Source organism: Megalops cyprinoides, chromosome 17 (genome assembly GCF_013368585.1).
Source record: "Megalops cyprinoides isolate fMegCyp1 chromosome 17, fMegCyp1.pri, whole genome shotgun sequence".
NCBI classification, from domain to species: Eukaryota; Metazoa; Chordata; class Actinopteri; order Elopiformes; family Megalopidae; genus Megalops; species Megalops cyprinoides.
In genome coordinates this window covers 23,486,478-23,507,307 of record NC_050599.1, presented here as the reverse complement: position 1 = coordinate 23,507,307, position 20,830 = coordinate 23,486,478, and the positions used below count along the sequence as shown (strand labels likewise).

Genomic DNA, 20,830 nt, shown 5'->3' with positions numbered 1-20,830 from the left:
CTTCTATTCAATATTATGTAAAGAACCATTTATAGCACCATTTTCAAAAAAAAAAAAAAAAATCCGGAAAGCATTCTTTAAAAGTTATTTTGTCGATTATTACTTTACAGTTAATTGTCTCATACAGCTTTTTGCCACTTGAGATAGCATTTTTTGAACGTCGTGCGTTCGTTCTTAATTCGATAAGCACAGATATGTTAGATTGACTTACGTGTTCATCACTCAGCATCCCATCATTAGCGTGCATGGGTGTCGTCAGTAGCGCTTCAGTAGTCTTGTCTCCGTTTTGAAGTTCGCCGACTGTTCGATTGGTGAAAATATCTGTCCTGTGAAGAGTCGTTGCGATACAGATTTTCAGAAAGAATACTGGTAATGAGTACTTCATATTCAGCGTTCTTGGTGGGACAGAGGCAGCTGAAGCAAGAAAAGCGAGGCATTCATTGCACATTCCTAAAACCGCACATGCACTTTATTTTTATCTCTGGAGGAATTTTCAAACTCTGTATTTGGTATGACCCAAACACAAAAGAAACTTTATCGGGAGGGATTTGACAATGAAGAAGGCAATGATTGGCCATGACACACTTCGACTCACAAGACACCAGACACCAGTTTAAAGAGTTAAAATAAGATTTGCGCCCATTATTCGCCGGTTTTGCGAACAATTGCATGAGAACAGGGGCGTCCTTATCAGAATACATTTATAGAGCATATGATCATTCACGTAACGGTTTCTAAAACCAAATCGACTTTCTGTATTATTTGAGATAATCTGTACAACAGTTACTATTCCTGGGTATCCGATTGGTAAAATAACCTACAGGTTGCACTGATGCACATCTGCCTACTGTTTTTGTTATAGTCTACTAAAAGCCGAAAACTGCTTGTTGTGATTATATTGCAATTACATGAAAGGATTTGAGTTTAATTGGATCAAATGGCTCACATTTACATTTAAATAGTTGTATGCCACGTGTTGTAGCCTGTTGCGCTTATTGAGATCCTTTCATAATCAGCACTAGACGTTTAATGTTCTGTAATAACTATAATCATTATATACTTATTTTGGTTATGATCGTGATAAGGTACTGTAAAACATAAAAGCTCCACTTTTTACCTTTTGATTCCACACGGAGGCGTACTCTCTCCTCAAATCTTAAATGGTCGATTCTTCACACTAGTTATTGTTAATTTACTCAAAAAGTAAATACGAAGATTCATGATTTATTGCTTATTGCCGGCGTCTTGTCCGTGACAAGTTTGCTAATTTTTTTTTCTTAATTTAAAGGAAGAAAATGGTACAAAACGAGAAGGACAGGAGGTATGTCTACGAGTCATTCTTTTATTGTATATAATATATAATATTGCATACTAGACTGTCTCGTAACCAGAAGGCTATAAGTCTGGCAACAAAGTGAGCTGTTAGACCCTTGAGCAATTAAAGAACTAGACCAGGTTGGACAGCTGTTTATTTGGATAGCAAAGTAAGAAAGAATATAGCTACACCATATTGAAGTAAATATTTTAGCCACATGCTTTACATTATGATGCAACATAATTACTTTCAGATTTAGCTGAAAAAGAGTGCGATATTTCTAACTTTGATTTTGTCTGTCTCCAGTACCCCAGAATACGCAAAGAAGCTGGATTTACCACATCTAACTACTACCACGAGGTTAGCACACTGATATAATGGATATTGATTCAGATACAAAATAAGGCATAAACTAGTTGAATGTATAAGGACACTGTAACTATAGCTTGACTCTGTCACATTATGACCTTATGTGCAAAATGCTCTGCAATTGACAATGTTAAGAGAAATTCAACTTCATGAGTAGCCTATAATACTCCCCACATGCAATATGGCTACCACACCATGGAGCCAAGCCAGTTCTGCTAGACAAATAAACGGATGTCCTTCTAGGAACCTATTGTAAACGTTGCACATTACACAGTGACATAATAAAAAGCAATTGCTTCCAGGTGTATAAATATATTCATCACATGCCACATGTTCATATACACGAGGAACAGTGTAGTGTAGTGGGAAGGAGCAAGGCTTGTAGCCAAACGTTATAGCTGGTTGTATTGACAGATGGGCCACTGCTGTTGTACCCTTGGGCAAAGGGCTTACTTTGAATTGCTTCGGTAAGTATCCTTTTGCGTAAATGGATGATATGTTAAATAAAAAGCTATAGAAGTACCTCTGGATGGGAGCATCTGCTAGGCACATGTAATTGTATTTAAGTGTTTTTTTTTTCACTCTCAGAATTTTGTTTGATGTTGCTCATAGCTGTTGATGACTATGTTGGTGAGCCAGTGGAAAATCCTCCTTCTGGACCAGTTAAATTCAGTATGCATTACAGTGATGAGGACACTGCTGTAGAAGAATCCATCTTTCAGGTGTGACATTTAACAGAGATCCTGTTGACCTTAGTCATTTTAGATCCCGTGGCACCAAATAAAACAATCCTAACAATCCCCGACAGTGTCCGAATCAAATACCCCAGGCCTTTGAAACAAACCACATAATATCCCCTTGTAGCCTACACCTGATGGTCCGTGCATTCCCCGCTTGCTTTTTTCCGTCGGCGCTGTAAAAGGAAAATAACTTTCGCATTAACTAAACATAAACAAATATATGACTATGTGATTTTACGCACATGAACGGAGAATGACCCAAAAACCGTGGAAATCGGGCAATGTAGTCAATGCGGACAACTATGGAAGCACATTGCATTCACAAAAGGAAAAAAAATAGACACCTTATCTCGTAATTACGAAATCTTTTCTAATTTTTTTTTCCCTTTTGTGAATGCAATGCGCTTCCATAGACAACATAGCGCGCAACTGTTTAAAAAAAACTGTGGGGGCAGATGTTGGGTGTGGCCTTGGCGTGTCCAGCTCCCTGTTCCCACCAAGTTGCATCCAAATCGGTAATGACTGCGGCATAGTTTTGTGCGCGGAAAACGCTAGTAGGAAAAAAACGAATAAAAACAGAAAAATCTACATAACAACGGGAAAGAACAGCTTTCCTACGCCTTAGGCTTGGAAAGCCAGTAAACATTATGATAAGCGGTGTTACCCAAATAAACCAGCACGGTATGACTTTTTTTAAGGATCCTAGGTATCATATGACAGGCTACAAGGAAATGGTGTGTTTTCCAGCCAGTCCCCCCATCCAGAAAAAGCACCCAGTGCGGTTTGTTTCCTGAACTAATGTAGTTTGTTACGAATTCCATCTGCGTCCTGGAGATGAGGAACATTGAACAACGAATAATGAATGAACAATGATTTTTTTTCACATGGTGAACCTGCGAGGTAGCACCAACGTCACTTTCAAACTGATTTAGGTAAAGAGGCAGAGGCCAGCGCTTGTCTCTCGGGGATCGATTCGGTTGCAGTGGAGCAGGACACGAGAGCAGTCACCAGTGGTGGAAGAGTCGAGAATTTGCAATAGCTTTGAATAGAACAGGAAAAAATGAATATTATTAAAAAATGAATATGAATATGTCATAAAAAGTTTTCTGTTAGCTTTGTTATTGCGGATTGAACTGAAAAATGTGTCGCTCCAGTATTGTATTTCACGATATTGGGTTTCACAAGAATGCATACTCTAGACTAGCGTGTGTAAAAATAACTTAAGTAATTTCAACAGGAAATGTCAAGGCTATCTAGAATGAACAGCATTTCATCCATGAGAGCAAGTTCCGCGCTGTTTCATAAAACGTATGTTATGTAATATCATTAGTACTACTACTGAGGCTTTTCCATTATTTTGTTTGATGTCGTTATTTTCCGTTAAAAGGTCTGTATGACTTGTCCTTCAGCGCGCACGGGTTTTGTGCTTCACGCCTCTTCATCAGGACTAGCCCACTGCATGCCTTTTAGACCACCCTTGGAATAAGATCGGAGGAGACATTCAAATCGATTGGATACACTCAGTGCTCGAAGATCATTTCCGGAGTGCCTTGTGAAGTGCCAAGCTTTCAATGAACTGTCAGTGTTTTCTTTTCTTCGAAGACTTCGCTGTTGCTTCATCCGAAAGAGTGAGACACTTTTTTTTTAAATTCAGAATCAAGTCTATTGGATTAGATGGGGAATGTGCGCGTTCACCTTTGTTTGAGCTGCTCAAATGTACAGAGTCTACGTACAAAGACATTACAGTAAATGGAAACCAGAACTTTTCAAGTTTATGTCAAGTTTATGTTACCACCGTCGAAAGAGAAAATAACAAGGGAACGCGTGAACTGTGGCAAACCGTTTTCCCCATGGAACTAAACAATACTCACAATGACAGCTGTGAAAGGAGAGAATGGGTCGCGTCCGGGAAACCGACCATCGCCATTCTGATGTTCTCAGCTGGGGTTATTGGGAATGTAATCGCTTTGATACTTTTGGAGATCCGTCGGAGGAAGGAGCACAGCGGCGACCGACAGTCTCTGTTCCGCGTGCTGGTCACCGCGCTGGTAGTCACGGATCTGATCGGAACTTGCTCCGTTAGCCCTCTGGTGCTGGCATGTTACGCGACTAATAGGACGATGGTTGGCCTCAGTCACAGCAAAGCCGTGTGCGAATACTTTGCATTCAGCATGACTTTCTTTAGCCTGGCCACTTTGTCCATCCTGTTCGCTATGGCGTTGGAACGCTGCTTCTCTATAGGGTACCCCTACTTTTACGAGCGACATTTCAGCAGACGTTGCGGGTACATATCTGTCCCTTTCATTTACGTGGTTTGTATCGTTTTCTGCGTCTTGCCTTTCTTGGAATTTGGGAGATACGTGCAGTACTGTCCGGGCACGTGGTGCTTTATTGACATGGCCCACAAAGACACACAGGTCAAGGACCGAGCTTATGCGTATATTTATGCCACTATAATGCTTATACTAATCTCCTCTACGGTGATTTGCAATGTATCTGTCATCTTTCACCTGGGCCATATGTACCGACGGCGCAAAGACACACAGGAGTCGTTGAAGAGACGGCACAGAAGATATACTAGGTCATTCTCCATGACAGAAGAAGTGGAGCACCTTCTCCTCCTGTCGTTCATGACCGTGGCGTTCGTCATTTGTTCAGCTCCATTAATGGTAAGACTAGTTAACGCATTTTACAAAGCAACTGCAAAAACTCTTGTATCACTGTTAGGCTACGTGTTAAATGTGCGTAATGGGTGGTCATTCACAAATAGAGCAGCTGTTTACATTTATCCACCCACCCCCTCCAACGACAAGTGCCCGAAATTGAACATAGTGGTTGGAGGGTCAAAGATCTAATTTGATCTGACCAACTATGGGTTTTTTCGTGGGTTGTAACTGGATTTTGTGGGTGGTGGAACTCGTGTGGAGTGTGCTTAAGTCACCGCTGCTTACGTTTATCTGTATTTTGACGTAAATTGTGAGTAAAGGCTCTATTTTAATCATACAGTTTAAGTGGTATTGTAGTGAGGCATAAAGTGAGCTTGATCCTGCAAACAATTTCTAATCATTCAAACATAAACATTAAAGAAGGAAAAAAAAACACAGATAATGACCCAGTGCTCAGTGTCTTCCCTACCCCGTAAGCACTTTCAACAGAATGTTCAACATTCTGACTGTGTTGGTTCATTGATAGGAGAGAAATCAGGATATATACACATGAACCAGCTAAAGTGGCCATCAGTGATGATGGGTGTCCTCAGCTCCACAGGGAGAATATGAGCCACCTGTGGAGGGGCACAGCTGTGTTAAAAAGCCCGTTTTTTTTACCCATATTGTTTTAACTGAGAAGATCAACTGAGAAGAAAATGTACTTCAAAGAGTAGCACATTTTTAGGGATTCTATTTTTATAATGATCTTGGGAAAAGCAAACATTAGCAAGCTTATGATGCTACAGAGACAGCTGTTTGATTCATTGCTACTTTGGGTAAGTTGACTTACTTGGTTAGACATACAGGAAAAATATGTTGAGTTTCTGTAGTAAGGGATGATTGTTTAGGAGCTCTATCCTGGGCTGCCTTAAGGAGCCAGGATGTTCCAGGATGTTTGTGCCTGTGTGACAGGCCCTTAGGAGTGACTGTTTGCTCTTGCGCTCCCTGCAGATCCGTGTGTACATTCACACCATGGCGCAAAGCGACGCGGTCGATCTCATCGCCCTGCGCTTCCTGTCCGTCAACTCCATCATCGATCCCTGGGTCTTCATCATCCTCAGGCCGTCGGTGCTGCGCTTCCTGTGGGGGGCGCTGTGCAGCGGCCGCGTCTTCCGGCCGGCGCCGGCGAGAGGCGCAGCGGCGCCTGTCCTGCTTGAGCTCTGCCACAGCGGTACCTCTGTGGAGAAGGGCAAGGTCCAGACCCCAGCCTGAGAGCACTGATTCTGGGACAGGAAACAGGAAGCGGTCCCTGAGGAAGCAGTTATGTGGATGCGTATCTCAGAGATTTCCATCACTGGTCGAGGATTAGGGGAGATTTGGGGGTGGAGCAGGGCATTTGATTTAAGTTTTATTTACATCAACAGCCCTACTGCAAAACTACATATCTGGACTGTGCTGAAATTGTAGTCTGGTCCAAAGAGGGCTATCTATAATGTAAATTTTGGTTCTTCATATTGATATTGGTTGAATAGCTGTTGCTCAAAGATATTTAAGAAATGTGTGTGTTCATGCACCTGTGTGTCTTTGCATGTGTGTGTTTGTGGATTGTCATTCTGTGTCCGTATTATCTGATACTCAGTCTCTGCCTGCCCAGTAGCACCCGTGATTCCCAGGGAGACATAGACCGTGTGACCATGCTCCAGCAAGAGAGGAGCCCTCGCTGTGATTGTTTAAACATGTGACACATAACCCGATGCTGCTATTAATAGCTGTCAGTCAATGTGACTGACCTTGCTAACAGCACATTGAAAATGACGGGAATTCCAGACTGAATATGAGATATACGTGACAAGGGTGGTTTACAATGTATACGTTTTTGGTTTTGTTTTGTTTTGTTTTGTATTGAAAGGACATGCAGTTATACAATGTTAGAGCGGCTGAGTAAGTACATTACAGCTGACAAAATCTTAATGTAATATGGGCATGAAAGGCCTTGAGTCACTTAAGCGTCTCTGAACAATGTGCTTTTGTAAACCAGAAGTCAGTACTCCTCAATGAGGACATTTCGTGTGACATTTAAAAGCCTTTTCCATTCAGTAAAGGCAGTTTGTGTGACAGAAGCAGTTTCTGTTAAAGAGGATGTTGATGTTGTGGCGTCTGTGGCGGGTATATTGAGAGGATGTCAGTGAATATTTCTAGCATGTCTAGCAATATGTCTACCACGTACACTTCATCACTACACCGCAATGCTGTTGTTTTTCCTGTGGTAAAAGAAATAGACACACACAGAGTGTATTTTAATCTGATCACATATCATACTTGAATGTAAATACTGTACATACAATAGCCAATAATAATAAAAAATGTTTTGATTTTGACGTTTGTGTTGCGTAGATAGCACGGCCTGCAGTGGTCACCGTAGCATAATGTGCATTCTCAAACATGGGTGAAAATAAACCCCCCCAAGAAAGAACTGTCAAAATGGAATTTCTTAAGTTTGAAAACATTTGCCACCATGTACATTAACATCAAGAGGCTTTTCCCTCCCATACTGAAGAGTGAATGTGCCGTCAAACAGCTAATACACTGCTGTCTTTTTCAATGCTATGCACTGATGTCAGGGGATGGCTGGCTACATCTGCTGAATCTGGAAAACTGTCCAGACTAGTCTGATGCTTCTGATAATGAGCTTTTTTTAGCCACATGTATTTTCATGATTATAATAACAGGGAGATTTGTTAGTAGGGGTCTAGCGTTAGCCTCCTGAAAATCTGGGAGAGGACAGTGTGTAGCTCAGAGAAAACAGAACTTGAGACAGGCAAAGTAAGCATGCTGAATGTTTATTGTTGATCTTCAGATTGCTGTGACAACACAGTGCGTGTCCTGTGAAAAGATTTTCTGTTACACAGAAGCATTTTTCATTCTTATTCTTCTTATTATTATTATTTCATTCTTATGTATGTTGACCGCATTTGGGGGAGGGGCAACCCCTAACCCCTGATCCCCGGCAGAATGAAGACAGTTTGTTTTGCCATTGCGGGCTGTCTTATCATTGTTGCCTTCTGACAAAGCTGGGATTGAACTTGGGCCGTACAGCTTGGCTTGTGGTCAAAGCATTGAGAACCTCAACCAATGAGCTTTTCAGGAGTCTTCAGAAAGGGATTTAAAAAGGGAGAAGGCTAAATATGGTGGGGTGTTGTGGTCGAGTACAGGCAGCCAAGGCGTACAGAGAGAGGTTGGAAAAATGGGGGGGACAATACGGTCGCACATGGCGGGGACGTGAAGGGCTGTGAACATGGACAGTCAATGTGATCGAAAAAACGGGTATGGGGAAGATGACAGTAATGGCAGTCTAGGCAACTGCACAGTGTAGAAGCACTTGACAGTCATGAGCTGGAGAGGAGACAGTTGGCACAGGACGTATGGGAATATCTAGTGGGTCTGTCATTGTCATGTGTCACACAACCACAAAAGGAACGTCCAGTTACATTGGGTATTGTGACATGCTCTGGGCTTGGTCTTCCTCTTTTCTAAGTTACTACAGTATGTGTCAACAGCTCAGTCCTGGAAGGGGAATGAGTAACTTTGCCTGACTAGCCCATCTCAGCTGCATCCCAACTGTATGTCACCAGCAATAGCATCAAGGACCTTTTTCTGACAGTGTTGCTGGTGCTGAGGTAAACAGAGTCCACAGCAATTTACAAATTGTGTGGCTCAAAGTTTATGGTATTTTGTGTGCTTAGTTGCTGATTGTAACTCAGCTCATTACGCTGCCTAGCAGACATTCTTAGCCAGGACAACTTACATATTGTAAGATAGATGTTATCCATTTACACAGCTGGATATAGTCTGAGGCCATTCAGGTTAATTGCCTTAGCCAAAGGGACAACAGCACTAGCCCATCTGGGAAGTGGACTGGAAACTTTCACATTATGAGCCTAGACCACAGAGCTATAGAAACAACCAAGTGTACCTACCATTTTCTTATTTATGTGAAATATGAACTTATGCATATCTTTTCATATTGTTTATTCTACATTGGCTCTAGACCGTGATGTATGATTAAATACTCAGGCCTACTCTCTTAGGAAATTGTAGCCACATGTTGGTAACATCCAATTAGGGCTCCCCATTGTGATGTTGAGGAACAGACCCTACTCATAGAACATTGTTCTAATCACACTGTTTACCAGGGTTCCTGTCTTTCCCCTGGCCTGGGAAAACATTTAGTCCACTACATCATACCATCATTAAGTCAAAATGAATTCAGATGGGATTCACAACTATTTAAGGTCATGATGGAGCGCAGCAGGACTTAAAATTACCCCTGCACCCACAGATGCTTCGAAAACCGAATGTTTACCTGAAAATGAAAGACAGCTGTGAACGATTGCTCAGGGCTCTGTCTTGGGCGTGTCCTTATTCAAAGGAAATAGACATCATGCAGAGACAGGCAGCCTTCACAGATGAAGGAGCTTTTCCCTGTGTTGAAAGATTCCAGCATATTGCTGAAATGGTTTCAGCTGCCAATAACCTTTATATATAATTAACTCTAAAATGTCCACTCTTGTACAAGCTACAGATGAATTGTCATTGCCAATGCTGGTTGTAAGAGTAGGCCATTGTGAATACTTTCCTCCAAACTATAAAAGGTGCTCTCCCTGGAACCCTGGTACAAACAGTGTTCATCTCTACTCAAAGCTCCCAGAATGCACCGCTAGCTGTTGTTTTTTTTGTTTTTGTTTTTTTTTGAGGGAGCCTCACATTCCTGTTTCATATCTGGTCTTGTCTTGACAAGTTACTACGCAAACAATATGGTCATAGTTTTGTCTGACTTCCCAGCAGTGCGGGCTTCACATCACTCTTGTGTCAGAGTGATGATGTATTTGTGCTGTTTGTCCATCTTTCTCTAGGGGTTTTGTCTGCTCTGAGGGAATGTCCATCTCTCTGAGGGTAAGTCCATCTGTCTCTGCGGCATGTTCATCTCTCTTCAGGGGAGTATCTATCTTTCATTGGGGGGAGTGGTGTTTTTCTGGGGGTGTGTTCTGCCTTTCTCTCACTTATGACATCATGCTGCACAGATGCTGCGCAGATTCTGTGAAAATTCCCCAACGTGAAAATCACTTAGGTGAGTCACCTGGTCACTGTAACCGCTGCGTCAGCTGACTTGCATGGTATAAAAAAATGAGTGAATCTCCACAGGCTTGATCTGTAAAAGGACAAACCTCCAGTCTTCTAGCGGTGTTGGTCCATGACAGGGAACACCTCCCTTTGAATACTGTGGTAGCGCTTGAGTTCTGTCCACGCTCTTGGAGGAGGAAAAATAGCTCTGCTATTGTAAGCCACTGTGAAAGTGCATCCCGCTGGGGTGCAGCTGGCTGTCACATACGCACCCCTGCTCCAAGCCACGGGTCTCGCCAGCTCTTACACACTCAAACCCTGTGGGCCAGCGAGGTCCTGCCAGACCCATAAATGTGTCATGGTGCAATTTTTCGCTTTGTCATTGATATCACTCTGTGATCTGTGATGAAACAGTCATGCCCGAATCCCATAGTGATCAAATCAGATCGTCCATCAGAGTCAACTAAACCTGTCCACCATGAGTTCAACAGCCTCGAGGCGATGTTGTATTAGGCCATGCCTGTGACGTCTCAGTAGACTAATCTATAGACTGACACTAGCTCAAGATGGGTTTGGCTGAACTGCATTTGGTATTTACACCCAATTATCACCTCATGGAGGCATATCCAACACGACAACTCCTGCTGGAACCCGATCTGTCTGGATTTGTTTAGAGAGTTCTGCAGATGCCAAACCACAGGGGCCCCGACTGGATTAGTTGCTCATTTTATTCATGCATAAAATATGCAGCATTGGTCAGCGTGCATATTACAATGGCATGAAACAGAACAGTGAAGCGTGTGCTTCTAAAAGCGTTGTGGAAAATCTCCATAATCAAAGATGATGTTTTACAATGTTATGTTTACATTTACATTTCGTCACTTGGCAGATGTCAATAATCAGAGCGACTTGCAAATCTGAAGACAGGAAAGTGCATATAGAGGCCATGTGAACAACTGCACATACAGGAAATAACATTGAATCTGAGCAGGAGTCAAACTATCACACGGTGTTACAATAACAGGCACTGTACTGCCTACAGAATAAGTGCTACAGTAAAAAAATATATACATATTAAAGAAGGATGAAAAACAATGCTGTATTAGCTTGCAGATAATGTAAAGTTGGTGTAACCCTGTGTGAGTGCTACTAGAATTGTGGTTAGAATATCGTAGGGTCTAATCAGCAGTAGGGCTCTGCCTTTGCACCTGCAAGATAGTATGACAAACATCCGCTGCGTAATTCACCACAATTAAGGGTGTGTGGTTATGTAATTACATTTTGCAAATAAAGAAATGGCAGAATTGAGCTGATTCTTTTTTGGTTCAGTTGGCTTTTGCAACTTGTAGTCCAGTAATATCAGTAATATCAGAGTCAAGAAGTAGTCAAGAAGTGAACTAATTGGTTCCCAAATGTGTGAGCATTTAACACCATGCCTACAAACACTCTGAAATCATAATGAATTTATTCATTCATTTATTATGAATTTATGCTGGCAGTGGCGTAATTAGGTCCGATCATTCGGGGCTATGGCCCCAAAGATTTTAAGCTTAGCCCCGAATATTTTCACCCTAAAAGCGAAGGTGTTTATAGCACAACAACAGACAGACTGTGTAACAGAGCGGAATTTGACTTGCAGCGTCTGAAGGTGTGATAATATTTATTTATTGTAAAGGTAGATATAACCTCCCCAACCTACCGATGCCAATCTCCCTTCAAAAAAATAGACAAGCCCCAGGCAAACTTGACTTAGCCCCTGATCTTTTCAATAGCTAGAAACGCCCCTGGCTGATGGCGTCATCTGTCACCTTTCGAGAGTTTTCGGGGCTGAACTGGCCCATGACGCATGGTGCGGGCTCCTCCCACTGCGGGCTGGAACTGGAACTGTCTGTCCCGAAATACCTCATCCCACATGTTTCAACCACCTCAGAGAACCCCACTTTCGTGTCTGACTGAAAATGAATGTTCCATTCAGAGCAGGAAAATACACACGCGCACACACACCCACACAACCAAAAAAAAAAAAAAAAAAACACACACACACATAAAAATGCATGAGTTCAGACAAATATATGCGCGCGCACACACACACACACACACACACACACACATACACATACACATACAACTATACAACTTCTGGTAACTGGTTTCATTTCCTGATTTCTGGTTTGAAATGAGAGATAGCGAGACAGTCAGACCTCTAGTTCTTAAAACACTGAATCACAAAAGAGATTTTTCACCATTAGAAGAACTTTTACTGCATATGTGGGTGGAGGAAAGGAGGCAGTTTTATGAGCAACAAGGATTTTTTTGAGCAGCAAAAATCATGAGACACCCTTAAATAAAAGGGTCACGTTCCACATTGATCCACATCACACCAGACCTGTTCTCAACAATCTGGTGGTTTTCTTTCAGGTTTTGTCCCCACAAACATGGGTCTGAACTCAGAATATAGAATTCGCTCTTAATGTCCTTATATCCAACATTCCCATCATTCAGGAGCTAACTCACAAGTCTAGGATGAACTGGTGTAAGGATGAACACACCAGCCAGGTGTTACGCACAGATACTAATGATTCTGATTATACATACAAACACTACATTTTTAAATGACCCCATCGGCTTATTAACATTAACCCAGGTTGACAAATGTATCTAAAATAGCAATGTATCTTACATAAGCTGCTGAGAGAAATTTAAGCAACTAAATCATTGGGGAAAATGATTGATACCTAGGTTTATCCAGCCACATTAATAATGTAGACAGCAATATTATTGATCATTGCAGGCCAACTGGCTTTTGACTTTGGTGGCAGAGTTTACTTTAGTTCAGTGCATTGGTAACAATGAAATGTGATCTATCTTCTTTTCATTTGTGTATTATCTGCAGTTTGGCCAGACGGACCGCATTAAACACAACAAGCAAATAAAACCAGGCCTTCCTTAGATGGAAGACTGAATGTTACGCCAAGACGCGTGCTTCAGGCACAGAGTAGACTAACCTCTCAGGTCCGCCATTTCGGAAGGACTGGCTATGATCCTGCTTTCTAAATCGAGAGCGTAAGGATTGTTAACTCACGATCATGACCTCTTCTCCAGGCAGCTCTGTCAAACAGTATTTATAAAACAAAGCTTTTACAAAACATTGTGTCTCTTATGAAGATTTATGCTGTATTTCTGCTCTGAGCTCAGAGAAACATTCCTTTTTAGACTGGTCTGCTAGTCTTGGAGAGCAAGAGAGAGAGAGCAAGAGACCTGAGAACATTATAAAAGCATCCACTTTTCTCATAATGTACCCACTACTCTTAAAGTGTACATTACCTCTGCTCTGTTAAAGTATCCATTATTTAATTAAAGCGTTTTTCAGTCAAAAGGCCAGAAGCCATCCCACCCTGCAAATCTCTCCTGCCTGATGGCTCAAGCTAAGCAGGAGTAGGCTTTGTTAGCACTTGGATGGGAAAGCTCCTGGACCAGCAAGGTTGCTGCGGGAAGTGGTGTCAGTGGGCCAGTAGGGGGCAATCTTCTGTCTGAATCTAACAGGAGACCAGTCCTCCAGTGAGGTGGTGGGGACACTGTGCCGCAGGAGCCGCTGTCTTTCAGATGTGATTAAATTAAACTGAGGTCCGGACTTTCTGTGGTCATTAAAGATTCCATAGCACTTGCCGCAAAGAGTAGAGGGGTTTTCTGGTCTGCTGGCCAAATTCCCACTCAGGCTTGCTTTGGACACACAGGAGGATTGAAGGCTCCAGGGTTGCCAGATTGCTGACAACCTATAACCTTAACATTTTTCTCCCTCTTGTGCCATCAGCAATATAATCTTCTGCTGTTTTCTCCCCAGATGTTTAGAATGATGGTAGTGAGTAATGGGGTAACTGCAGCAGGGTAAAGAAGCGGGGATTGCGTGGTGCAGGATGGCAATTTGATGGATCTCAGGACGGATCTGTGAGAATATTAAAAACACAGCCTCCATAATGAGCTTCAGCTGAACCAACTCCAAGAGCACTCACAGAGTCCTCTTTTTCCCAGGCTCGCGAATGAGGAAGAGATGGAATTCCCAGTGAAGCAACCCCCCTGCCTTATGCAGCCGGCGGGTCTGCATTGTGTGGGAGAGGTTCTGAACCGGGCTCTGTCAGGGCTGTTTACACACCACCGTGATCTGTCGCAGCTTTCACTGGGACCCGAGCACCGCCAGAGGAAACTGCTCAGCCAACACTTCTGAGGTCGTCCACCGTTTGAGACACATACTGAGAGGGCTGTGCAGGCCAAAGGAAAAAAAAATACTATCCGACATTTTCCCAACAGTCTAACCTGGCTGTCATTATACTCCGTGGTATTGAAATCCTCCTAGCAATGTAACTCACAAGGTTGTTTTCACAACATTGATTGGTAATACAATTTATTACAAGTGGTTCTTGAAGGGTCAGCCAATAGATGTACCGTAGTTTATCACCCCCGTAGATTTTAACATTAAACAAGCACTTTCTCTGTCAACAAATGTAAATAAACAATAAAATTATTGGACGGAAGTTGGAAAACTGTCAAATCCGTATTGCTCTGAATAACGTTTACCGTTGCCTCCAAATGAATGCTTACTGAACAGAATCGTTTTAATGACATCTAGCGGCAAGTATTTATATCGCATACAATGGTTTGAGAGAGTATTGCGGCCAATTGTGTGCTGTGGGATTGGGGGAAACAAATATTTCAGCTTCGGAAGAAAAAACATTTGACGGTGACACTGCAGGACAATCTATATGTTCCATATGTAGTAGATTTGGACAGTGCGGCAAGACGGAGCAATACCCGAGGAATAAACATTTTGTAAAAGTACGCCAGTGTATCCTACTTAAACGTCTTAGGATGTGTCGAGACCTACCAACAGAGGGGGCCATCGGCACGCAAACGGAACTAGAATCCCAGATTCAAAATCATACTTACGAAACGTCCCGTCAGTGTGGTGCCTAAGACAATATTGAACTCATTTAAGTACAATAAAATACATTAAATAGGCAATAATTAAAAACACAAGAAAACAACCCATAAGAATTGTCTCTGAAACAAGAATAACCACACACTTATAATCACCACATAACGTTCATTAGGAAACACCCATGCATGTCTAAGCATAGACATAAGCCGTTCATTTTATGATATATGTACGATTGATCAAAACTGCGTAAATATAAGAACCACCCGCACAGAAAATGGAAAAACAACTTTATGTTCTAAGAATGCACTCTTCTGAAAATTGTTGTGCTTTCATGTGGCTTTTTAGCAAATGCGTCATTTACAAAAAATAATCTGTATGCCGATGCACACTCAGAAAAAGCATTTAATATATCCGCATAACGAATACTGTATTTTTAGGTTTCTTTCATCTCACATTTCTGACGATGACAAATTTCTGTTAATCCTGTATGGCAATATTTTACAATAAGTTCTGAACAAATCTGCTAAAAAAAGGTTTTACCTGCTTCGGATTAAATTTCAAATTTACATAGCCTCTGGTAGGTCCACTTTATTTGTTTAAAATTGGATGTTTAGGGTGAATTTTGACGTTAAGGTGTGCTACTCTGCAGCCGGGTATTGGTGTGGATAGTATTATTTTCGTACTTCAAGTTTCACTTCATTCCCACTCCCCTAGTCACTAAACATCCGTTATGTCTAAGTTCAGCTTTAGTAACCGTTTCCTCCTGTCACGGATATTTGGACTGCATACATCACAACCCTGGTATGGCTCATCAACCAGACTAGCTCCCAAATCATACCACAGCCAATAAGTCACATTACTGTCACACCTTTTCCATAATTACCTCGTGTTTCCATTTACATTTCTCGTCTTGTTTTTAAAACGTACAGCCCTGCTTTTGTAATTAAGGTAGCTTCATCGTTCTGGTCTTGTGAGTCTCTGCTCTGATGCACAAAAGTTGTAGGTCCTGGTCTAGGCAGAATCGCAGGAAAGATTTTACAACTGTCCCAACTGTCTTTTGTCTTTCTGTTAGCCTTATGGTGGTTTTTAAGATTCCACCAGTTAGGTAAAAGAATAATCCAATTTGTGATTACAAAAAGAAAATTATCAGCATTTGACCTGAGTTTTTACCAGTTTTACCATACTTAAAATACTCAAGTACAAAGCTGAGACAACAACAAAAAAATCTTTACATTTTAATTCTTCAAATATGTCTTTCTGGTGTTGTTTTCACCTACACATAGAAGCAAATAAATAAACTATACTTTAGTTTAGTTGCCTAAAAATTATATGTACATATTATCCACACATACTTTACAAGAGTTTCCAAGTTATGACACTGAATTTTTTTAACAAAATATTTTGTGAAGTTTACATCTGTGAGACCATGTTTGTATCTGTGTAAAACTAAGTTTATCTCTCTGTCACAATGTATTTACATCTGTGTGATGCTGAGTTTATCTCTGCGTCACACTATTTATATCTGTGTGGGGGTCGGTTTTGTGGACTGTTTCAGTCATTTGTGAATGGTGGGGAATATCCCCATTCTTTCAGACTTCCCATCTGCATCAAGGTCTGTCCACTACGTCCCACTGTTCAGCCTCTAGGGGCGAACAGGGTCTCCAACTGGGTTGGTGTCCGTGTCAGAACACCAGGACCCCTCGGCCTGAAGTAACGAGTGAACCTATGCTGCCCTGTCCTGACCAAGGAGACATAGGCTGTTTTTATTCCTCCTCCTCTTCCTCTTCCTCTTCTTCTTCCTCGTCCTCCTCCCGCTGAGCGGGAGGCTGCAGGGACAGGGCGAAGGACTCGAGGACGAAGGCGCGGCACATGGGGCAGTGCTGGAACCTGGCCACGCAGCCGTCACACAGACAGGTGTGCCTGCAGGGCAGCAGCACCCTGTTCACGGGGGCGTTCTGGCACACCACACAGTCTCTGCCCGCATAGCCAGGCCCCTCCTCCTCTCCTTCTGGCTCCACCCTCGACCCCTCCCCCTCCACACTGGGCTCCTGGGTAGAGGCGGGCTCTGAAGGCTCAGACTGGTCGCCCTCCTCTGCAGACATGAAGAGCGGCTGTGTGAGGGGGGGAAAAAAAACAGACCAATGAGCTGTGAGGATTGGTACACTTGGTACAGACAGACAGCATAGATGCTTTTAATGGACAGCAAAGACAATCAGAGCAAATAGAGCAGACACTGACAGAACAGACGGTGCAAGCACTCGACACAGACACTGCGGTACCTTAAGCTCATACATGTTCCCCTGTGCCGTCAGGAGGTACTGATAGAGGACACGCGCGGACAGCGGATATTTGTCATCCGGAACGTGAATCACAGTCACATCTGCCACCTGAAAGTGACAGCAAGGTTTTAATCAGTGTCATCAGGCCCTTGCGAAACAGAGAGCCCCACCCACTTTGGTACAAACAGCCCCTCCCCTTGTGACTCACAATGTCGTAGCTGTCTCTGGCGTCAGGCTCAGCCAGGGTCAGCAGTGCCACAAGGGGGTAGCATGCGCGCGGCATTAACCCGAAATCCACAATCCCCAAATCCGCCGGTATCCGACTGACGCGCTCCTCTCTGTCTTCTTTCTCAATGCTGAGGGCTTGGTCAAAGAACACTGTGTCTGAACAAGAGCTTAAACATGAGACACGATACAGCCTTTCATGCTGGTTTCTTTAGTCTGTGCAACTGTCAGGGTTACAGCACAAGCAATCAGGAGGCTGACCCCGGCTGATCAGTGGTCCTCAATTACACCTCGCCCTGCTACAGCCCTACAGCAGTGTACTCTGCTAAAGCTATTCCACAGTTATTCAAACCCTACCCTTTGACTAGAAGCCCTGTTAAAACTATGGCATAGCTATATGAAATGCTGCAACACACCCTGCCGAAGATAAAAAAACGGCAACAGGTAAATCCCCTAAGCTATAGCATAGCTGTAGAACACCTTGCTAAGATGCAGCAAAGCTATACAAAACCATACCCCTCTATTAGACACACAGCTAAAGCAATGCCACAGCTATAGAAAACCCTTCTCTGCTACAGTACACTTTGCCCTTCTACAAACACTTGCTGTTATCACTGTGATCATGTGGAACACTAGCCAGGATTTGACTGCATTTAACATGAGAAACAGGAGCCAGAATTAGGCACCCCCTGGTGGAGGTTTTCAGTGATGTACAGGAGTGCTTTGACCTGCGTGCTGAGCCCACAGCCCCCCCCCTCCCGTGAAGCATGCTGAAGGATACTGGAAGGTTTGGCAGTGCTGGTACTGGAAGTGCAGGGCCTCCTGGAAGAGCTGCGGCGTGCTGAGGCTCAGGCCTTGCTGGTGGGTGTGGAGGGCTGCCTGCAGGGCTGGCACGCTGCAGCCCCAGTAGCAGCTGAGGACACACTCCTCCAGGCAGCCGGGACGCAGCGCCACGCCCCCTAGCAGAAGACTGCAGTATTACTACCACAATCATTCTTATTATGATATGAGCTTGGTTTATTTATTTATTTAACTGTACTTCTGAAACAAGGCCAAATAATTAATATTACATCCTAGAGTATTTGGAGTTGGAGTTGAATGGTGTACGGTGGTTAAACTGCCAAACAGAATATCCTTTGAATATTCTCTGTGTGTGGTTCCCTGGTCTATTGAAACGTGCAAGCACGTCGCTTGACGTCTCTCACCTGTTACAGACGCGTCAGAGGCCCTGACCTGGAGCGCAAACGGGTTGGTCTTTTGCACCATCCTCTTCTCCGGGACATTCCACACGGAGTCCGCCTCGTCAGAGCTCCGCAAAATTACCGGCATGTCGAAACCAAACCTTTCAGACAGAGCGAAAAACGAATTATGTCAGGGACACATGAATATATGAGGTTTTAAAAGCGGTCATCCAGGGACGTAACTGTGTAGTATACAGGATTTTGGGAGAATTCAGTCCTGCGTACGGCTTTCGGGTGAAAGTACTGGAAATACATCACAGTCAAGTTCTGCATATTCTATTTATCAAAAATCGAATGTAGCTGATAATGCGCGAAGCTTAAAGTATTTACTTCACACAACTGTATCTGCACGTTGATCCTTGTGTAAGCGAAACCATACAACGCATCTTGTCTGGACACAAATGGATTGTTTATTTCTTATTTGCTTATATTCGCCGCGTAGCTATGAAAAAGAAAAACACGAACAACTTGATGTCGAAATGCAAATTGCAGCATTTGCCAGTTACTGCAAAAGAACACTTCTCGGAACAAGCCAAGCCAGATGCTATCGAGCAACAACGCTATACACCCGAAAGTGAGAAGATGGTTAGCGCTCTGCTTGTCACCGACTGCAGTCCATGTGGCAGCTACTAAGAAAAATTATGCGAAATTTCACTCTCAGTTAGAGAGATACAGTACACTAGATTATGAGATAGCTATAGTGCGTTTGATAGCTAGACAGCTAGCCAATTAGCTAGCTAGCTAACTTCTCCATTTGGCTATCTGACCTCTATCAGTTAACTAATACTCGTCAAAATGAAAAAGGAATGAATTTCCTTAACAACCTACCAGCCCAGCACCATAGCAGCTGTAATGATGAAACATAGGGACACGACGCTGATGTAAAAAAGAGGAGAGTACTCGTACAACATTACTAAAAATACAGCAGCCATGTCAAAGCTACATAAATGCAATGACGTAACATTACGTTCGTGCATGTTGTGTTACGTTGGAGGAGGAGCACGTTGTCTCCTCCTTGCTACCCATTGAGCTGTGGCTCAAACAGGCAAACAGGAGCTGGAACTATTTATAGATAAAAGGATAAAACTCGTTGATTCATTTATGTTTTTTTTCACATGCACGTGGTTACCGCCTCCAATTCTCGAGGTGTGGAAGACAACAGAGGGGTGAAGATAATGTGCGTCCTTTTACACGTCTGTAGTAGAGCATTCTGTCTCATGAATCTCTCAAGAATACAAGAATTGGTCCTTCTCAACTAAGGCTTAAAACAGAAAAAAATAATTTTGCATGTATAAAAGTAGTATCTACATTACTACTAGTATCTACACTACACACTACATTTTATTCAAATTTTGTGATTTTATTTTCTCTCCTATCCTAATAAAAGCAAATAGAATAATTTCTCTTTGAATAATGAGCATTCTGTGTTAGATTGATTGTGCCAATTAGTACATTTTTTATCATCCAGTTAAAATACTTTCCAAGGCCAGCTACCATAGATAACATGGGCTTTCCTGCTGTTTGCCCATTGTAGGTTTACAGTGAGCATTGGAGTGTTTGCCCCGTGCAGGCCAGTACACCAATGCCCACAATAAGGATCATCCAGATGAGTCCTGTTAGGCCCCTGTATTAATGCCGCACGCATGCTACCCCCTTGTGGCACTGCTGACCCTGGCTGAGCCTGACGCCAGAGACAGCTACGACATTGTGAGTCACAAGGGGAGGTGCTGTTTGTACCAAAGTGAGTGGGGCTCTCTGTTTCACAAGGGCCTGATGACACTGATGGCCATGTGCTGGGCCCACTGTAGGTTTACTGTGGGTTTGCCCAAGCCACACATACAAGTTTGCCTGGATGTGTGTGTTTGTGTGTGTATAAATTGTGTGCAAAATTATTATTCATCATTACTCTTTGTAATATAAAACTGTAGTGACATTATTTTATTATTGTGGGTAGTAACA

General features: G+C 42.8%; 2 protein-coding genes across 2 annotated transcripts; one reads left to right on the top strand and one right to left on the bottom strand.

Moving 5' to 3' along the window:
- Window positions 1-3,818: 3,818 nt before the first annotated feature.
- LOC118792659 (prostaglandin E2 receptor EP2 subtype-like) lies at window positions 3,819-7,527 on the top strand. Its single transcript, XM_036550553.1, has 2 exons — window positions 3,819-5,093; window positions 6,084-7,527. Exons 1-2 carry the CDS (start codon window positions 3,996-3,998, stop codon window positions 6,342-6,344), a joined length of 1,359 nt encoding a protein of 452 aa, XP_036406446.1. The 5' UTR covers window positions 3,819-3,995; the 3' UTR covers window positions 6,345-7,527.
- A 9,260-nt stretch (window positions 7,528-16,787) lies between these two features.
- On the bottom strand, window positions 16,788-19,806 carry cgrrf1 (cell growth regulator with ring finger domain 1). Its single transcript, XM_036550464.1, has 6 exons — window positions 19,700-19,806; window positions 18,836-18,972; window positions 18,412-18,589; window positions 17,614-17,761; window positions 17,406-17,513; window positions 16,788-17,237 (listed from the first exon to the last, which is right to left on the bottom strand). Exons 1-6 carry the CDS (start codon window positions 19,801-19,803, stop codon window positions 16,890-16,892), a joined length of 1,023 nt encoding a protein of 340 aa, XP_036406357.1. The 5' UTR covers window positions 19,804-19,806; the 3' UTR covers window positions 16,788-16,889.
- Between the last annotated feature and the right edge of the window lie 1,024 nt (window positions 19,807-20,830).